Source organism: Pyxicephalus adspersus, chromosome 6 (genome assembly GCF_032062135.1).
Source record: "Pyxicephalus adspersus chromosome 6, UCB_Pads_2.0, whole genome shotgun sequence".
Classification (NCBI taxonomy): Eukaryota; Metazoa; Chordata; class Amphibia; order Anura; family Pyxicephalidae; genus Pyxicephalus; species Pyxicephalus adspersus.
Genome location: NC_092863.1, coordinates 44,986,597 through 45,005,974, shown reverse-complemented (window position 1 = coordinate 45,005,974; position 19,378 = coordinate 44,986,597). Strand labels below are relative to the sequence as shown.

At 37.2% G+C, this 19,378-nt stretch overlaps 2 protein-coding genes across 3 annotated transcripts in view; one reads left to right on the top strand and one right to left on the bottom strand.

Annotated features, from left to right (window-relative positions):
* The window catches only part of RSPH14 (radial spoke head 14 homolog), a 94,847-nt gene that overhangs the window by 39,771 nt on the left and 35,698 nt on the right, over window positions 1-19,378 (top strand). The gene's annotated exons all lie outside the window — the stretch shown is intronic.
* The window catches only part of GNAZ (G protein subunit alpha z), a 59,084-nt gene that overhangs the window by 24,709 nt on the left and 14,997 nt on the right, over window positions 1-19,378 (bottom strand). For both annotated transcript variants that reach the window (XM_072415565.1, XM_072415566.1), the window contains exon 2: window positions 17,672-18,901. In XM_072415565.1, the coding sequence (XP_072271666.1) occupies window positions 17,672-18,394 (723 nt within the window). In that variant the 5' untranslated portion in view covers window positions 18,395-18,901. The remainder of the gene's footprint in view (window positions 1-17,671; window positions 18,902-19,378) is intronic.

Genomic DNA, 19,378 nt, shown 5'->3' with positions numbered 1-19,378 from the left:
AGAAACCCTTGAACTGCTCTTCTATTTTCATCTACTCTATTTCTTTATTAGAAAATGTCCTATGGTCATAAGAAAATGGTAGCAAGTTCTGTAAAATAGAGAACCAATTACCCAACTCACAACAATAAGAATTATCTCCTGACTCCAGTATAGCTTTTCCTCAGGCATCATCCATCTTCTGCACTGGCATTATTGTTTATATTAATTCAAGCTGCCTACTTTCTTCTTTACAGTCTTATAATTCATTTTGTAAAGTAAATATGTTTTTTTTATAAACATATGAATTCATGATTATCTCCTTTTCAACTCACTAGTGCTTACAACATAGCATTTAACATAAAAGTGTCATTTTTATTTGCTATAGCTAAACACATAAAGGATATTCTAACACATAATTGTATCAAGGTATTACTAAAATGACATAATTAGAAAGAGATGAGACTATGGCATGTATTTTGATTCACACCCTGACCTAGGTTTTTGTGGTGTCACACACTGATCTCTAGTATCAGTATTTGACACACATGAGGAGCACATAAAGGAAGGCATTTCTTTCATAGCTGGGAACTTGGCGTTACACTGATGTCTAGATTTCTGTACCAAAAGCGGTACACTGTTTTTCATGAAATTTTTTTTTTAAATTGTAGACCTGTAAATTACAGAAATATGTCCGAACAGGGTTCTAGTAGATATCATGAATAAAAAAATGTTTAAAACACACAATCGTAAAAAAAAAAAAAAAAATACTTTTAATAAAATTAAATAAAAGACACAAAAATCAGCTTAAACAAGAATACATAAATAAATCAAAAATACTGAAAATGCGATAATTCGGTATACTGTATAGTAATATATTTTTCACCTGCCTAGTGTCCAACAGTCTAACGTCACATACCTATAGACAAAACCACAAAAAATATATTTTGTATTATTTTGTATTGGATTGGATACAGGACTTTGTATTGAATCCAATACAAAATATTTGAATTTCCCGCTACGACCCCCATCGACGGGCGCACGCACGGACATCCGAGGGACGCATACGCGAACGCCGGGTATTCTAATTCTTTCCAAACTTCCATGCAAAAAGTGTTAATTTTTTTGCATGGAAATTTTAGATTGTAGGCTGTAATTCCCCGAATTACTCAATAATTACTTATAATTCACCGAATTACCGCATAACTCACCGAAATATGTCCAAAATTTTATAAATTTAATAATAAATTTTTTTTATAAAACATAAAAAAAATCTTTAAAAAAAAAAAATAGTGTATAGTGTAATGTACCTGTACAGTAGCTTATATAATATATATAATACAATTATATATATATATATATATATATATATATACGGTACATATATATATATATTATATAATGGTTTCTTTGTATTGGACTCAATACAGCTTTTTTGTATTGAGTTCAATGCAAAGGATTTTGAATTTCCCACCCCGCCTCCCGCCCGCACCGACGCATGCAGCGACATCACCGGGAAACCCCGGAGATCGTCACTACACTTGCCGGATGAAGAAAGAAGACAGAAGACGTGTCCGGAGGAGCTGCGGGGAGAAGGTGAGTATTTTTTTTTAGCGATCAACGCTGGAACAGAACGAATCATCGCAGCAGAGACCAGGTAAGTGAGGGGATTTAAACAGTGAGAAAAGTTGGGCTTATCGATTTTTGCAAAATCGATAAACCCGAACCAAGGTCGGGTTTAACGGTCGGGTGGTTAATACACTTTGAATAGAGATACAGATTTGTGTTACACATTGGGGCTGAAGGAGATGAAACCTGACATTTTTGTAGCATTTACTGAGTATTATGGTATTATCTATATACTCCTAAACTCCTAAGAATTTCAGATTCCCCTGAGACTCTTTAATAATGACATATACATGTCAGTTTTTTTTAAATACAACCTTGAAGTTTTAAAATGCAATTTTTAAAAAACATAAATTGTAAGCATTTTCACCTGATGGTACCAAACATTTATTTGCTGTTTTATTCAGATTGAACCAAAATTGTGTAATTTTTACAATACAGCCACCTAACTTTATGATTTGTAGAAAGAAAAACTAATTTACCATGGTTAAAAAAAACTTCTCATACACTTCATGTGCCTTTGAAGCTACAAATCTTCATCAGCTTTGTATTGGTGGTAAAAATGTTTAGTCGGGTGACAAATATTCCCATGTATTGTGTTTCATGAGTGTAATGACTGTTGATAGAGATTTGGTACTTGTCCACAGCCTAACCAACCAGCAAAGAAGACCTGTGCATCTGTTTCTAGTGAAAAAGCAGAAGTCATAGTTATATATATTTGTTGCACTACCTTGCAAAGTACCCACAAATTCATGCAATAAGGGAACTGAACTCAAACAGATCTTGAGATATGCCTAGTTTAATTCTCCTAATGCCCATGTCTAACTGTTCACAATTAAATTTTTTAGAATTACAGAGATTCATTGATAAACCCGTGCAGTTTCCATGTATATCTGCACATATATGAGACTAAAGGTGCGTACACACTTCCAATTTTTATCGTTCCAATCGAACGACGAACGATCGATTGGGCAAAAAATCGTTCGTAAAAAAGTAACCAACGACGCCGACGAACGAGGAAAGTCGCTGGAAACGAACGACCGGACCGACGGATCGGATTGGGCGACGATCGTTGAACATCGTTCGTGTGTACGGTCGTTCGTTGATCGTCCATGATCTGAGCATGCGTGATGAACGAACGTCCGTTCACTTTCCTGTCGTGCACATAGTTCCTCTATCGCTCAAACGATCGTATCTATTGTGTGTACAATATCTACGAACGATCGTGTCGTTAACTCTATGTGCAGGATCGGTGCTATACGATCGTTCGTATATATCGTGCATGAACGTTCGTATATATCGTGCATGAACGGTCTTATATATCGTGCATGAACGTTCGTCGTTCGTTTTCCAACGATAATAATTGGAAGTGTGTACGTAGCTTAAGAGGCTATTTATACATTTTTTGCACAAAACATGTGTAACATCCTAAGGTAACTAACTCTAAAAAGTGTATGCTAGGTCTAATGTATAACATTTGTTTATCATAGCAGCCAATCAGATGTTTACATTCACTGTAACAACATTGTAACAATGCTGCAAACATTACCATATTGAATATGACTGTTGGTGTGAGCAGCACAGACACTTTCACTTATGAGAGCTGAACAGTAATGGGATTACAGCTAAATGGATTACAGCATGGCAGAAAGCTCCATAGCCATTTTATTGTCTCACTTTGAAGATGAAAGAAGCAAATGCCTTGGACCTATTTGTTTGAGTATACCTTCATGTAGCCTTGTTTGAGTATATCTTACATGTGAAATACATGTGATCATAGTCTCTGTTGGATAAATAATAATCATTAAAATAAAAAAATAAAATAATCATTGTAAAGCACACAAGATGTTAATAAGAATGTGGAAAACAGCTTTCATTAATAATAATAAAAGCGCAGAAATAGTGTTAATTGAAGTTGAACTGTATGACCTTTAGCCTGTTATCTTTCCAAATAATCAATGCAGGAAGCAGAAAGATAGCCAAGACTATAATAATCCCATACAAGCATTCCTTCCGCTCTTCTCAAAGATAAAAGAAAAACAAACTTTCCCAACATAAACAGGATTAGTGGCTGGTGAAAGTTCACCTACAAAAAAACATGACCCTAAGAAAAGTCTGGTAATGGGTTTTTGCATTTGAACATGGTTGCATCAGTAAGACATTTCCACTATTAGGAAAAAAGCAAGTCGTTTGCTTGTTACACATGGACTGACATGTACTGATGTGACATTGGTGATTACCACATATGCAGCTGTCTGTGGCCCTGTCATTAAAGATCTCCTGTTGCTGTTTGTACCCACAATAGTCCCAAAAACTTAATGAAATTTTAGAAGTATTGCAAACCAGTCTGAAACAAATGTCTTTATTATAGTGTGTCCATATCTCTGTCCAGTAGTTGTGAAATATTAGGTCATTAGTTTTGTGTAGGGCTCATCCTCTTCCACCTGTCATTGGATTTCACAGGAAAAAAATCTTAGCTCCTATGAGGCATCAATACCTTTGCATGCTATATGATTTATGCTTCTATTTCATATAATGTACTGGAAGGGATGGCTAAATAGGCAAATCAGGCCCGTTTTATCAAGACTGATACCACGACTGGAGAAGATAGACTATCATGAGTGATCCAGCAAAACTGGAAAAAATCTAGTCCAAAAATGAAAACATGTCAGCTTCTGGGTTAATATTAATATTATTATTAATAAACAGGATTTATATAGCGCCAACATATTACGCAACGCTGTATATTAAATAGGATTGCAAATGACAGAAGAATAGAGACAGTGACACAGGAGGAGAGGACTCTGCCCCGAAGAGCTTACAATCTAGTTTGTATCTTAGTTGTTTTCCCATTGCACAGAATCTGGATGAACGTCTAAACAGATATAAACTAAAACCAGTCATTAGGAGGTCATATAGGTTTTTTAAGTTGGTGTTTACGCATCCAGGTTCACTGAGGTCCTAGGTGTAGACCCCAAATTTGTCCAGGATTGGACACGTGCTGCTTAAAAGCAAACATTTTTTTTTTAAATCCATTCCAGGTTTGCTGGATCACCCAGGTTTTCCCATGATAGTCTATCTCAGAGGTCGGCAAACTCCGGCCTTTAGGCCAGATATGGTCTAGCCGGTAGTTTGTTCTGGCCTAACGCCCCCAGCCAGCAACCCGCGGCGGAGCCGGAAAAAGCTACCGGAGCTGGAGCCGCCAGAGCCGCATACAGCTCTTGAGCCACCGTGTTGTGGCTTCCTTCCCTATTTCCCACGACACTTCTGCCGCCGGGGTAAATAGGGAACAGTCCTTCTTCTCCGTATGCATTGCGGAGGAGAGGGATTTCCCTTCAGGGGGTGTTCCTGGTGGGGGCAGAGCCATTAGGGCGGGACTTGGGAGAAAGCCCAGCCTAGTGTTCTCCTGCCTAACCCTGAAAAGTTTGCTGACCTCTGGTCTATCTTCTCCAGTCTTGGAGAGCTTTAATAAATCAGGATAAGTGTGTCCAAAACAGACTTTATTTTTGGAAGATGTTGGAGTGGTCACTTACTTGACATTTTCTTGCATCTCACATGGATTCTGTAGGTGAAATCTCTGTGTAGGAGTTTCTGGGTCTGCACACCTAGTGTGGTCTATAAGGGGTACCCACTCCCTGTTTTTTATTTATTACATTATATAGAATGTAAAAAGAGGCGAATTGTGCAGACATATAAGTAGATAAGCCAGGAGCTTACTCTGTCCATCGGGCTTCACCTTTATCTGAAATATCATGTATGGGTAGACAAGCTATTGATTGGTTAGGTGGTTCTGTGTTAACTGGCCATACAGTGTGTATTGCATACGATATAAAATTGCCAGCTTTTGTGAAATAGTCAGTTGTTAATGCTTCAGTGTAAATATATTGTCATTATATGAAATAAATATAAAATGAAACTAGTATTAAAATGTAAACCTAAATAAATAACAAGAACCAAATTCGAGTTGAGATAATTTGTGTGCATTGGCTAACAGAAATGTGAGAACTCTTTCATTTGGACAAGCTGTTCTAATCGTGTAAAATGCTTGCAGTCTTGTAGACTTTTGATATACACTTTGTGGTCAAAGATGAAAGAATTTCAGGTACACCTGACTTAGTAAGCAGCGTTCCCAATTACACACCTAATGAGGTAACAATAAATGCTGTTCTAACCATTTAAAGTACTCACATGGTCTAAACATGCTCTAATAAAAACAGTGGGCTTCTTCATGTCCATGAGTTGTGTCTTCGCTGGAAGATTTTTATTTAACATAGCTGTGTAAATTAAAATACATCACTTATTGCATCAATTGCCGTGCTGGAAATATTTACAGCAATGCTTTGTTTGTTACCCAAGTATTCTCTTATGTATGGGTATCACGATGTGTATGAGTACAATTTTTCTTTCGGAGTATGTGTGTATGTGTATAGGCAAAAAAGTATAGCTTATTTTAGCTTTTAGCTTATAGCTTGTGATGAATAAATAAGTGTGGTTGTTAACTGTTCACTTTGTCATTTACTTGTTCTTGGGTTTTGTGTAGAATCCAATTTCTAGTGAAATCTATTTTTTGAATCAGTTCAATGTATGTGTTCAGATTTGTCAGGGGGTGTTTGGATAGGATGTATGAGTCACTCCTCTGATATGATATTGAATGATACATTAATCTGTTTGACAGTGTGCATTGTCTATATTCCTTAATATCCTCCTGCCCCAGTTCTGCTCAGCAGCCCATAAACAGCAGTATTAGAGCAATGTCTTCCATTACTGCCTTCAGGGAGCGTACTGCTGGAGAGCTCCTAGCACTGCATCCCCTCCTCCACTCGGTATTATAAAGGACCCAGGGATAAAGACATAAGAATCCAGTTATATCCCTTGTAACTGTATCCTTTATATATACAGACTGTACCAAACAGCTCACATGTACATGACATAAATCAATGCAAAGTAAAAACTGAACTTATGTTAATGGAAAATTAAGCTGCAAGTATAAAAGATTTACACATATTCAAAGCATTACCTGAACCTCCTATTTTAAACCTGCTTTCAGTAATTAGCAAAACATAAAAATCTATTACCTGATCATTCTAACTCATGCATGAACCTAAAGGGACTCGACTTTTAGAAATCGGGTAGAAAACTGCTCCCAGGCAAAGCTCTGCAAAGGTGCCTCCCCACTCCAAACCAGGGTTGTGTTGACCTGAAAAGGGCTGAGCAGATCTGAGTAATCTGGCAATCTGTAAACTGATTTCAACAGCTGAGCAAATTTCTACACCAAAGGATCCATGTCAGTCTGCAAAGGCATGCAAGTGGTGCATTTGTCCATTTTATTTGCAGATTATACAATTACTGGATTTTGTTAAGAGATATAGATAGCAATGTACAGTATTTTGAAACTTTGGGCTTAATGTATTAAAGCTCTCCAAGACTGGAGAGGATACACTTTCATCAGTGAACCTAGGGGATCCAGCAAACCTGAAATGGAATTCTTAAAAGTAATTTGCTATTTGTTAGCAAATGTTTTCAGCCCTGGACCAGATTCAGTCCAGGTTTTCTAGATCAACCAGGTTACCTGATGAAATGGTTACCTCTCCAGGCCTTGGAGGGCTTTAATAAATCAGGTCCCTTAGTTCCACTTTTAACTCTAATATTCTGGTTAAATGCGCTTTGAAAATGTCTTCATTGGGGAAAGGAACAGATGAAGTCCCTTCTGCAAAAAAACATACTTAACTCCCTGATTGCTACACTCTTCCATTAGCTGTTCATGGTCTGAGCATGCGTAATGAACGAACGTTCGTTCACTTTCCTGTCGTGCACATAGTTCCTCTATCGCTCAAACGATCGTATCTATTGTGTGGGTGCTATACGATCGTTCGTAGATATCGTGCAGGATCGTTCGTCGTTCGTTTTCCAACGATAATAATTGGAAGTGTGTATGTAGCTTAAGGAAGATAGATGATCATAGGTGAACCTTAGTGATCTATCAAGCACATAATGGATTTCTTAAAATTCTTTTGCTAATATATTAATATATATAATGATATGTTCAGTTCTGGACCTGATTCATTACAGTGTTGGAGAACATAATCAGGTCCTATGTGTTTAACAAATATTCATACAGGATAGGTTGGGGACAAATAGTCTGACCAGTTGGAAAAACATTTGTATATTTACACATATTAGAAAGCTTATCTCAAATGTATTCTGATCAGAGACCTCCTGCCTGATCAAAATCTTCTTGGTAAAATGGGATTTATTTGTGTATTTATGTTTGTAATACGCGTAGGCTGAAAGTTTTGTAAGATGCTGAACATTCACGTTTCATATTTGGCCATGTATGATTGTATGGGCCGATCTGTCAACTGTATGGTATACAATAGTTTTTACTTATAGCCTATGCTCCCATTATATTACATAAGTATAAGAGCAATTGTGTGCTATTAAACAACTTACCATATATTTCACAAAGTTAGGAATATAGACCATTATCTGTTTTATAAATAGTAACAGTATCGTCTCCTGACCACGCATGCACAGGGAGCCTGGTGTCACTCAAAGGTCGAGAGATCTCCCCCATAGTGACATCATGATGACATAACCCCGCCCACTTCCCAGCGCAGATTTGAGCCTGCGATTTGTACGGGGGACATGGTCCCCGGCTCTGGCTAGTGTGTCCCGGGGTCCCTCTCCTGACCCAGCTCTAGACTGCACCAGCCAGATTGGCAGACCACCAAAATTTTCCTGCGGACCACTGGTTGGCGACTGCTGCTCCAGATGACCTATGTCTAGGAGTCTGCAGGGGGTTTCAAATGATTGCTAAAGTAAAAAAAAAATACTAAGTGGCGTAGATTTTAAATGACCACCATTTTGTCCAGAACTCCTCAGCCTAAAGACTGTACCCTATTAGCTGAACTAAACTAAACAAAGTCTTCATAAACCCCAAAAATTTAATCAAGGGATCTTCCGGTAACTCTTGCTTCAGTTGGTGTCCTTCCATAGGAGGTGTGCCAGGAAAAGCCTTTACTGTCCTAAATGAACATTAGAGGAAAATGACCGTTTGCTACTAAACATAAAGGTAAAGGCCTTCCGAAACAACATGCTGTAGACCAATGAATGAAAGCTACAGTTGTATGGACACGGTAGCAGAAGACGTGTGGCACACACTGAAAACAGCATTTAATGAGAAGATCTAACTAACTATAACATATAGCAGTAGAAATAATATGGTGTTGGGTTACTTTGCTGCAAAAGGGCCTTGACAGCTTTTAGCTTTCTTCGTGTGCAGGACGGAGGCTTGGATGAGGGGAGGGAGCGGTTCACATGACTTGCACAATAAGTATTTTGGTAAACACAGCAGAGGTTGTGGATGATCTTAAGGGCTGAGCTGTTCTCCAACCTCTTGTAACTCTTTAATGACCTAGACAAACTCTGCAGTTGTTTCTTTTTGCATATCAAAGCACAACTTGCTCCAGAAGTTAATGAATGTCCAGGCCAGGGGAGTCAAACTCAAATACACAGAGGGACAAAAATAAAAACTTAGACAAAGTCGCCGCCCAAACCTGAAACTGAAATAGCACCGCTACTACAATTCCCTGCGTCAAGAAAACAGTCCAATGGGGGGCCTAATGTTATGAGTGGCTGGAACTCCCTCTTCACTGAAATAGCACCGCTACTACAATTCCCTGCGTCTATAAAACAGTCCAGTGCGGGGCCACACATAGGCAGAGAGGCTGCGAGTCTATAGACGCAAGTGATGTCGCTACTACAATTCCAGCATTACTTGCTTCTATAAAACAGTCCAATGTGGGGCCACGCATAGGCAGAGAGGTCGCTGGTCTATAGACACGAGTGATGTCGGGAATTGTAGTAGCAGTCCGATTTCAATGCAGCGGCGGGCCAGATGCAATTCATATTTAGGGTTCCTTTGGGAACCAAAGAAAAGGATATTGCAGGCCAGATTTGGCCCGTGGGCCAGAGTTTGACAACCCTGGTCTAGGCTCCATAAAGTTTATATTTTTTTTTTTTTTGCATTTATTAAAATAATGTATCTGTTCTGACTTACAAACTTACATACAAATTCAGCTTAGGTACAAAGCTACAGTCCCTATCTCGTATGTAACCCAGGGACTACCTGTACATTGAAAGTCAACAATTTTCTTGGAGAGTCATGTTTCACATGACTATAATTATTCAAAAGAATGTGTGAATGATCAGCTAGTAGCAACATAATTTAGTACCTTCATCCTTACATGCACTTGTTTGTTTGCAGCCAGTGTTGTTTCAGCTGGAGTAGGAAAACTTTTTACAGTGCATTATTTGGTGGCAACTTCCGTTACTACAGCTGTTTCTGCACTGTGGATGCTTCCATGCTGAGCTTTAAAAAAGCATTTTTACAGTCGTGAGAAAAAGAAAGTACACCCTCTCTCAATTCTACATTTTTCTATTTCAGGAACCAATTAAAAAAAATAATCTGTTTTTTTAATGGGTTTCAAGGAATTTAAAACTAACTTCAGGTGTAAAACAACACAGATTCCACCATGTCACTATTTAACGAAAAAATGAAGCCAAAATTTGGAAGCCATGTGTGAAAACTAGGTAAACACCGTTATTCAAAAGCTTGTAAAACCACCTTTAGCAACATTAACTTGAAGTAATCTTTTTCTGTATGGCTTCATCAGTCTCCCATAATCTTGGTGTGGGAAATTTGCCCCATTCTTTTTTGCAACATTGATATTTGCAGGCATTTGTTTATGTACAATTTACTTAGGATCCCTCAAATTCTTTTTATTACCATCCATTCTGTTATAGATTTTCTGGTTGTGTTGGGGATCACTGTCCTGTTGCATGACCTAATTTTGGTCAAGTTGTAGCTGTCACACAGATGACCTCACATTTGACTCTAGAATACTTTGGTATACAAAGAAGTTCATGGTCGACTCAATGGCCCTGATTTATTAAAGCTCTCTAAGGCTTGAGAGGATACACTTTCATCGGTGATCCTGGGTGATCCAGCAAACCTGTAATGGATCTGGTCCAGAATTGAAAACATTTGCTAACAAAGAGCTAATGACTTTTAGGAAATCCATTCCAGGTTTGCTGGATTACCCACCTTCATTGATGAAAGTGTATCCTCTCCTGCCCCGAAGAGGTTTAATAAATCAGGGCCAATGACTGCAAGGTCCTATGGCTGCAAAACGAGTCCAAAGCCCTCCACCAGTGTGCTTGATTGTTAGTATGAGGTGTTTGTGCTGTGTTTGCTTTTAGTCAAGCATGGCACTGTGCATTATGGCTGCACATCTACACTTTGGTCTCATCTGTCAAAAGAACCTGAAGCCTTGTGGTTTGTTTAGATGCAACGTTGCAAACCTGGACTATGCTGCCATATTATTTTAGAAAGAATAGGTTTTCTCCTAGCAGCCTCTTTAAACAAATCATACTTGTGCAGTCAGTCTTCTAAATTTATATTCATGAACATTAAACTTAACAAGTAAACTGAGACCTGTAGCATCACAAAACAACCAAGAGCTGAATGAATTTGCTAAAATGTCAACTCCTGGTAGGATTGTCTACTATCTTGAATGTTTTCCGCTTGTGAAAAATCTTTTTCCCTGTAGAATGATGAATTTCCATTTGTTTGTAAATGGCCTTATTGCTCTTCCCATTTTGATGGTCAGAAACTATTCTCTAAGATCACGGCCAATGTCTTTGATTTTTGGCATTAGCACACACCTAAATGCTCTGGACCTGCAAACTTCCAAAAACGTCTTCTTTTTAACTTATCTGAAGTTTTATTTACCTAATTTAGGACCTGCTAAGGACTAGATATTTTAGAATATTCTAATATGCAAATCCTTAGAATTAAAAGAGGGTGTAGTTTCTTTTTCTTATGATTGTATGTGAAAATGTGTTACACAGCATCCATAAGAAATATTGGACCTCTAAATTAATGTAATTAAAATGTAAAAAACAGACAGTTTGTTATTAACCTAAACCAGATTAATTTTAAAAATCAAACATAAAAGTCAGTAATACATTAGAAACAGAATAATACAGAATTAGAATGACTTTTTTTTTGTACAGTGCCTCCTGCTAGTGTTTTGTTCAGTGGCTGTTGTGATGCTTGTTAGGCTATTTTTTTGACCCTGAAAAAAAGTTGGAATCTACCATTTCTTGGTATAAGGTCTCTATATTGTGTATAAACAAAAAATCAGTTTATTATTTATTATCTCAAACAGGTGCAATATGTAGCCTATATCTCTGTAGCATTCACAAATTAGTGTGCTGCAAGTATGTCAAGTGACAGTGCTTACATGTATCAGTTAACCTCTGTGAATGGTGAAGGAGAAATTAAATGCTGAATTTTAGCAATATATAAAGGCCATTGTAGACCTTGTAGAGTATTATTAAATATAGATGTAATGGTAAAGGTATAGAGGTAAAGGAGAAAGGTGGTAATTGGACAGAATAAACCTGTACATAATTCTCGAAGACTATGATGATCCACTAATATCTGCTACATTACAACACAGAATAGTCCAAGGGAAATTTTAACTGTAATTGGGAAACAGAGTGTGGGAGTGTTGTCTGTTTATTCTGCACTGCAAATTCTCTTATGAAAGCCATGTGATAGTGGCGTCATGCTAGAAGTCAGTGCAGATTCATGTAAGCAGAAGCTGGTGTACTGTGAGTCTGGACCTGAGCTCTACCCCAAAGAATATTTTCAACGGTCACATTACAATATTTCAAATGGAAACAAATAATTATTCAGTCAATTAGTAATTAGACTTCACTTGTACATCATTAAAATTTGTTTTGACAAATGCAAGTATTAGGTAATTTACATTACGTAAAAATGCATGAAAGACATTTAAAAAGTTAATAATGTTGACCACTTTGGTGTGGTCAAAATAATATACAACGCAACCGCTGGGAGTCATTTGGGAGCAAATTAATAATTAATGTGAATTGATGAGACAAAGCAGTTTCTGGAATTTACTCAAATAAAACTTTCAACTTTTTACTTTGAAAACATAAACATGTAGAACAGAAAGCAATATGCTTTATTAGTTTATCAAAAGACAAGTGAATACTTTAAACAGACTTCTAGTAATGGTGGTGAAAAGCCTAAATGTTAAAGCAAAGACAAAAAAACAAAACAGAAAAGTAAAGACTTGATGGACCACTTGGTCATTTTCTTGTTAGACAAATTGTTTTTATTTGTTAGTTTAGGTATTAGGTGTTGTTTATAGTAACACCAGCTATATATGGTTATATTAAACAAGTGTGAATGTATCATGAAGAGTTTATAGAAATGCTGTGATTTGAATCCAGGACACAAGGACTACAGGATTTACAGCATTAGACTCCATCAAGCTCTATTGTTGATGCTTTATAATTTGTGGGTATACATTAGATTTGGGGGCTCTAGATTTTAATACATGTGTTTAAATATTTGACTAAATACATATTTGGTTTTTAAACAACTTTATTTTCTATTTAACATTTTCTGTTTTTTTTTTTTTTTAGATTTAAAAAATGAACAATAATAGTAACAGTTTAGAACTTCAATATGATTTAAATATGAGTTTTGCATACAGTTTATTCAAGTAACAGAGATAAATATTGTGATTCTGTTAGGGAATAAAAATATCTTTGCCCTAAAGAGCGGTATTTATTGAAGAATCATTCATCTTGTGAGTTCACAGTTGTCATGAGTTCAACATTTTTAGAAATCATGAGGTCTTGTCCCAACGTTTTATTGTAGACAAATACTTATAAAGGGCACACAGTCTTATATGTTTATATTTTGCATGTATCCACATAACCTCTTGAAGAAATCACATTACTCCCTTTTGACAAGGGTTTTTGTAATGATTTTTATACATAAACAAAACTTTTACTATGTTTTTTAAATAATAATTACTAAAAGCTCAATTCTTTTTGGAAAAGTTATTTTCAGTAAGATAAAACCTGGATTCTGAAAAACTAACACTTTCTGCTATATCATATCTGGTGTCTATCCTGTCAACTCTTTATTTGGCCATGTCATTACCATATGTGTAAAGAAGCCTAAATATAGGTAGAATATATTTATATACTATGGCATGGCATATTACACCACTAGTGGTCAACCCAAACTCAATCATTTGGAAGGTTCTCTATATACTTTTGCCTATATAGATAGGTGGGACAGTCAGGTCTCTACAAACCTTTTATAGCATGTATGGTTGGATTAGAAATAATAAACTGTTTAGGCTGTTGAAATGTATATGAAAACTGTTTTACTTATCAAAATATTTGTAATTTTTTTAAGCATCCTTGTGGTTTATACACATTTGCCACACTGCATTATCAATATGCTACCAGTAAACATTATTGCAGTTTTCTTTAGCTTTTTGTGGGGGTCTACACATTACTGGGATCCTTCCTGTTTTCCCTTCACAAAAGCTTTGTAAATACATCCCTTTTTATTTTACAGTGACTAAAAAACTTTAGTAAAATCATGCAATACATTGGATGGACTAGCTAGGAGTACATACCCTGGAACCCTCAGTCTGATATATACTGTGCAAGATAGTTTATACTGAGGTAATATAACCAGAGATTTCAGTTAGTTAGAAAAGTGGTATTTTAGATGCATTTATTAATTTAGAAAATACACAAACAGAATAAAGTGTGTGCCTGTTAAAGTTTCACTTAAAGATCTTGGAAAGTATCTCAATTTTTAACTAAATCTTTAAAAAGTCTTGACAGCTGGATATTTTCGGGCTTCATTTGCTAGTGATTCTGGAGGGGTATTAGGGACCAATCTGTAGTCTTAATCTGGCTACTGTCAGTCTTACCCCCTATGAAGCCTTGCCAGCCCTTAAGCTGCGTACACACTGCCAATTTTTGTCGTTGGAAAGGATCTTTCACGATCCTTTCCAACGACAAGGGACTGCACGATGCATGAACGGTGCTGTACATACAGCACCGTTCATGCTCTATGGAGAGGGGAGGGGGGAGAGCGACGGAGCGGCACCCTGCTGCGCGCTCTCCCCTTCCCTTTCATTACGATCGGCTGTCGTCCATCGTCCGTGGATCCGGCAGGTGGGTCGTCCGGACGATGGACGACACCGACTGTACACACGGCAGATTTTCGCCCGATAATTGGCCGATGCCGATTATCGGGCGATAAAAATCTGACGTGTGTACGTAGCTTTACACACATCCATGTTAATTTTAGGGGTGTGACTGGTCTGTGTCCTGGCTACTAGACAGAAAGGAGTGGCTTTGGTGACGTCTGTGTTGTGCCCCAAGGACTCTGTCCTTGGTACAGACCTTCAAAAAGGTCATTGATTTTCTGTCATTCTGTTGAATGCAAATTTATGTCAGCAACTGACAAACTAACATGCTGTTGATTAGATGTTATTAGTTATTTTAGGTCCTTCAAAAGTGGTAATGTAATCATTTATCAAAAAAGTGAAAATGTGCTAATATTTGTTAGTGACTTGAGAGCACTTGAGAGCGGCTGAATGTACAAAAGATTATTTACTGTGAAAACTGTAATTTTATCCATTTGTTACGTACATTCAAACAAATCTGCCCCTATAATCTGCACTTATAGCAATATAATAGCAATATATTACTTTACTTACATAACTCATGTTGTGGTATGCTACAAATAGCTCTGCTGTTATAATTAAATGCAGTTGTAATTTTTGTTAAATCCATTAATTTTATTAAAAAGATCTTTGCTGGACAGGAAGAGTGTTTAAGAATTAAATTATTCTTCTACTGGGATTTTGTATTGATTCATGCCAATGCAAGTCAATCTAAATCGATTTATGTCCAGTTTGTCTTTAATGCTTGCTGGTAATTTAGACCAGTCCTAATTTAAAAAAAAAAAACATGGGAAATAGCAAATAATGTAAGGCACTGTTTAGCATTTAACATTGGTCCTTGTCTTCCCACACTACTGAATACAAATGTATGAACTGCTGTTGGTTACTGGAGAAGGAATACTCGGAAGAACCTGCAAAGTGAGTCTATGGTGCATGGTTACTTTGAAGCCCACCAAACTTCACACCCAATTTTTAAAAGTGAATTGATATCTTGAAGCAAGCTAAGCTTTGAGATAATATGAATTTTGATTGTCTTGTCTAGCATGAATATGTCATTTGCTTTTCACTATCTAGGAAAATTAACTATCAATTTGTTTTTTTATTACTGTCTGTAAATTTCTTGGCGAGATTGTTCCTCACTTTTTGTCTGACACCCATGCAAGGAATAAGGGGTGCAGTGGTTACTCAAGAAAAGCATAGACAAAATGGCTTAAAACACAAAAAACTGACAGAGGCCCCAACTCTTCCCCACTATCCTATAAGAAAAAAAATGACTGGATCTAGGCTTTAATTTACAGGCACGATGTGAAAGGAAAATATGGTATTTATATCAGGGCTACTGCTGAACTGACTGCAATAAATATTAGGCAAACAACAAATAATGTTCCAGTCCTGAGGTTTATATCTTCCTACATACACTAAATTTCCTATTATCATTTACAAAGCCACATTCTGCTCCAGTAACAATAGCCTGACAATTGTATGTACAGTACAAAATGGTATTACTAAATACTTTATATAAATAATGTTTTGCTATGTATTATGATTTGAAAGACAGCTTTTTTTACTAACATTTAAAGGAGAACACCATTTGTGATAAAACTTGACAGTAAATTACCAAATTATGAAGTTATGTTATTTGCTACATTTGGTATTGTCGGCTACAAAACATTAAACATTGTTTAAAAACAAAACTGCCTTCAGCTGACGATAAGTTTTTAATTGTTTATGGGGGAGGGTTCAGTATTCGATAGAAGAACCTTGTGTGTCACAGTATGTTGCCTGGAAACCACAATAGCTGGACATTATCTGGAACAAACTTCATTTCCTGCAGCAGGCCGAAAAATATGGTGCATATAATTTTGTTGAGCAAACGGTGCATCTAGAACAAGCAGCAGACTAGCTTTTCAAACTATATAGTTTAGAGCTTAACTTTTTGCTTTGAGCTCCCCTTTACCAGTCTGTAAAGATGAGTGAACACAGCATTAGGAACTCAGTGGTCCTGTTGTATGAACAATCTGGAATTTTTAGCATTAGGCATTACTCTGAGATAAAAGATGTTTTGGACTACCCCAGGTGAACTTTTCATTCTCCTATACTGTTAGAGGTATCACCGATGGGTTGTTTAGGGGTAACATGCAGTCTGAGACAAGCTTTGCTGTATTATTACTGAGGCCTATGCCCTGCTGTGGAACTGAGAGTTGGAACTACTGAAGGTGCAAATTACTAGCTTGTGGAAGCAGAGGAATTATTTCTGATTTATTCTTGCTGTGTCCCTGCAGAATCGAGAGCAAGAGAAGATGTGTTCCCTTTTTAAAAAACATCTCACTTAGCTTTTTTAGTCAATGTTTATTCTACTGAGCAAACTGGTCCTTGATCTAATAATATTTGAAGTGTACACGTTCTTATATACATGGATACAAGGTAAACAGCACTACTGATAGATACAGTGAGTGCTCTCCGGCTTAGTTATGGGACATACAGACTAATACAGCTGCTTTGTCTATGCCTCATATTCTCTTCATGTATGAAGAAAAAGAAAGCAATAACGCTTTATATCAAGTAAATCATGAGAATTTATGTATAATAATTGTGCATCTAATAGCCAAACCATGGTTGTACAGTCATTATTGCAGTAATATACCAACCTTTGCCTTAATCAAAACAACTGAAAAGGAAAGGACTACAGCCTGTTAGAATTTGCTCATTGGTGGGGATTTTTCCTTATCTCACACCGGGGACCTGAGGTCTCTGAAATTGTGACACTAACAGCAAAAAAACCATGTATGTTTATAGAGTGGGGAAAAATTTGGACCTCTGTCTGTTTTGTACTATTTTACATATTCCCAATCTAGAAACTTCCCCCACTTCAAGTCCCATTGATAGGAGGCTACCAGTAAAGGAAGGAAGGAGAACTTTAAAAAATGTTAAAGCATTCTCCTTTTACTGATATTTTATTTTGTACTTACTGTTTGGTTGTCCTCATAAAGCTTCAAGTCATATCCACTGAGTTCCACACAGAATATAATGGCTGTCACACCTTCAAAGCAATGAATCCATTTCTTCCTTTCAGACCTTTGACCCCCAACATCGACCATTTTGAAAGTTAGCTCTTTAAAGGTGAACTTGTTCTCGACAATGCCTGTTGTCATATCTCGTGAGCGCAGGATATCTTCTACAGTGGGAATGTACTCAATGGCTGCTATCCTGTCCAGGTCATTGAGGTAATAAGCAGCATTGTCTTCCAGGTGGTACTCATTGGAGCGACTGAAACACTCCTGAACACCTGAGTCTGCCCACAGTCTCTTCATCACTCCTAGGAGCTCAGATGTAATTTCACCTTTACTCTCTGCTGGTCCAGTCAAAGCAAAGAGCTGAACTGCATCATAGGCCCGATCTGGGTTGTGAAACTCAATCTTCAGTGTGGCAAGTGCCCTTATGATGCGAGTGAGTGAGTCAATTGCATTATAAATAATGAGGGGTTTATATTCCTTGCATGCCTCCAGGTTAAAACCTCCACTGTGGATGATTTTCATCTGCTTAACAATGGTGCTTTTACCAGAGTTGCTAGTTCCAAGTAGCAAAAGTTTGATTTCCCGACGTTGGCGCTGGCTTTCAGAGCGCAGGTGTCTGTCAATCCTGCGCGAGCGCCTTGCGGCCTCTTTCTCCTCCGCACTTTGCCGACATCCCATGGTAGGTGTTTGCCAAAGGTGGATGTACTCCCTTTCTCTCTATCTTTCCTTTCTGGCTCAGAAATATTGTGTCCTTCAGGTTTTAAAACAGGTAAAAGCACAGTTAGTTGGGACAAGAAGTGTCAACACCTAACAAACTTGTAAAAATGAAGAAAAATACAATCTTAAGCAGATGGTCCCCTCAGCAGATGTCATGGCACTCCCCTTCCTTTGGAGATAAAAGTGGCACATTCCTTCTTTACTGAAAAGATACTTCCCATCTCTGATGACTGACCATATTTATCATATACCCTTTCCTTTCCAGCATAATTATTCCACTTCCTTCTGTCCAAAGGTAAGGAGCTGCCTACTCATCTGTTTCTACCTCACTTGCCTTTTTAATTGTATTCTCCGGTTACCATGGTGATTCTGTTCAGTGCAGCAAGAGATTCTGTGGCCAGCCTCTCATTTATTCCACTGGCCTTTTTGATGTTTTTTTTCCACCCTTTGGCTGAAAATGATCTGCACCTGCCAGACACAAAGAAAAGGCAAACATGAATATGTTGTATCTGTACATCCTCCACTTTTGAAAACTACAAAGTTCTTTCTATTACCCCTATAAACCTTATAGTTGTACGTGCCTGATGGTAATGTGAAATACCAGGTAATTTCCAAAATTGTAACATAAAATCAGCAGCTAGTGCCCTTCATTTTTCCCTTACTATTATTGGCACAAATTATTATACAGTTTAATAAAAAGAGAATGCACCAATAAATTGAAAAGATGCACACAAATTTAAGTCCAGAGGTTAAATATTCTCTCCACAAACACCCAGCCTGAATAATTCTGTTAAAAAAATCCTAAATCTTGTTACAAAAAAGGCATATATATAAGCCATAACACAAAAATGTGTAATATTTGTTAAACAAATAATGGTAAAAATGAATGTGTGCATGTGTCTGTACAAAATTGTTGTTTCACATATGCCACCATAGGCCATTTCT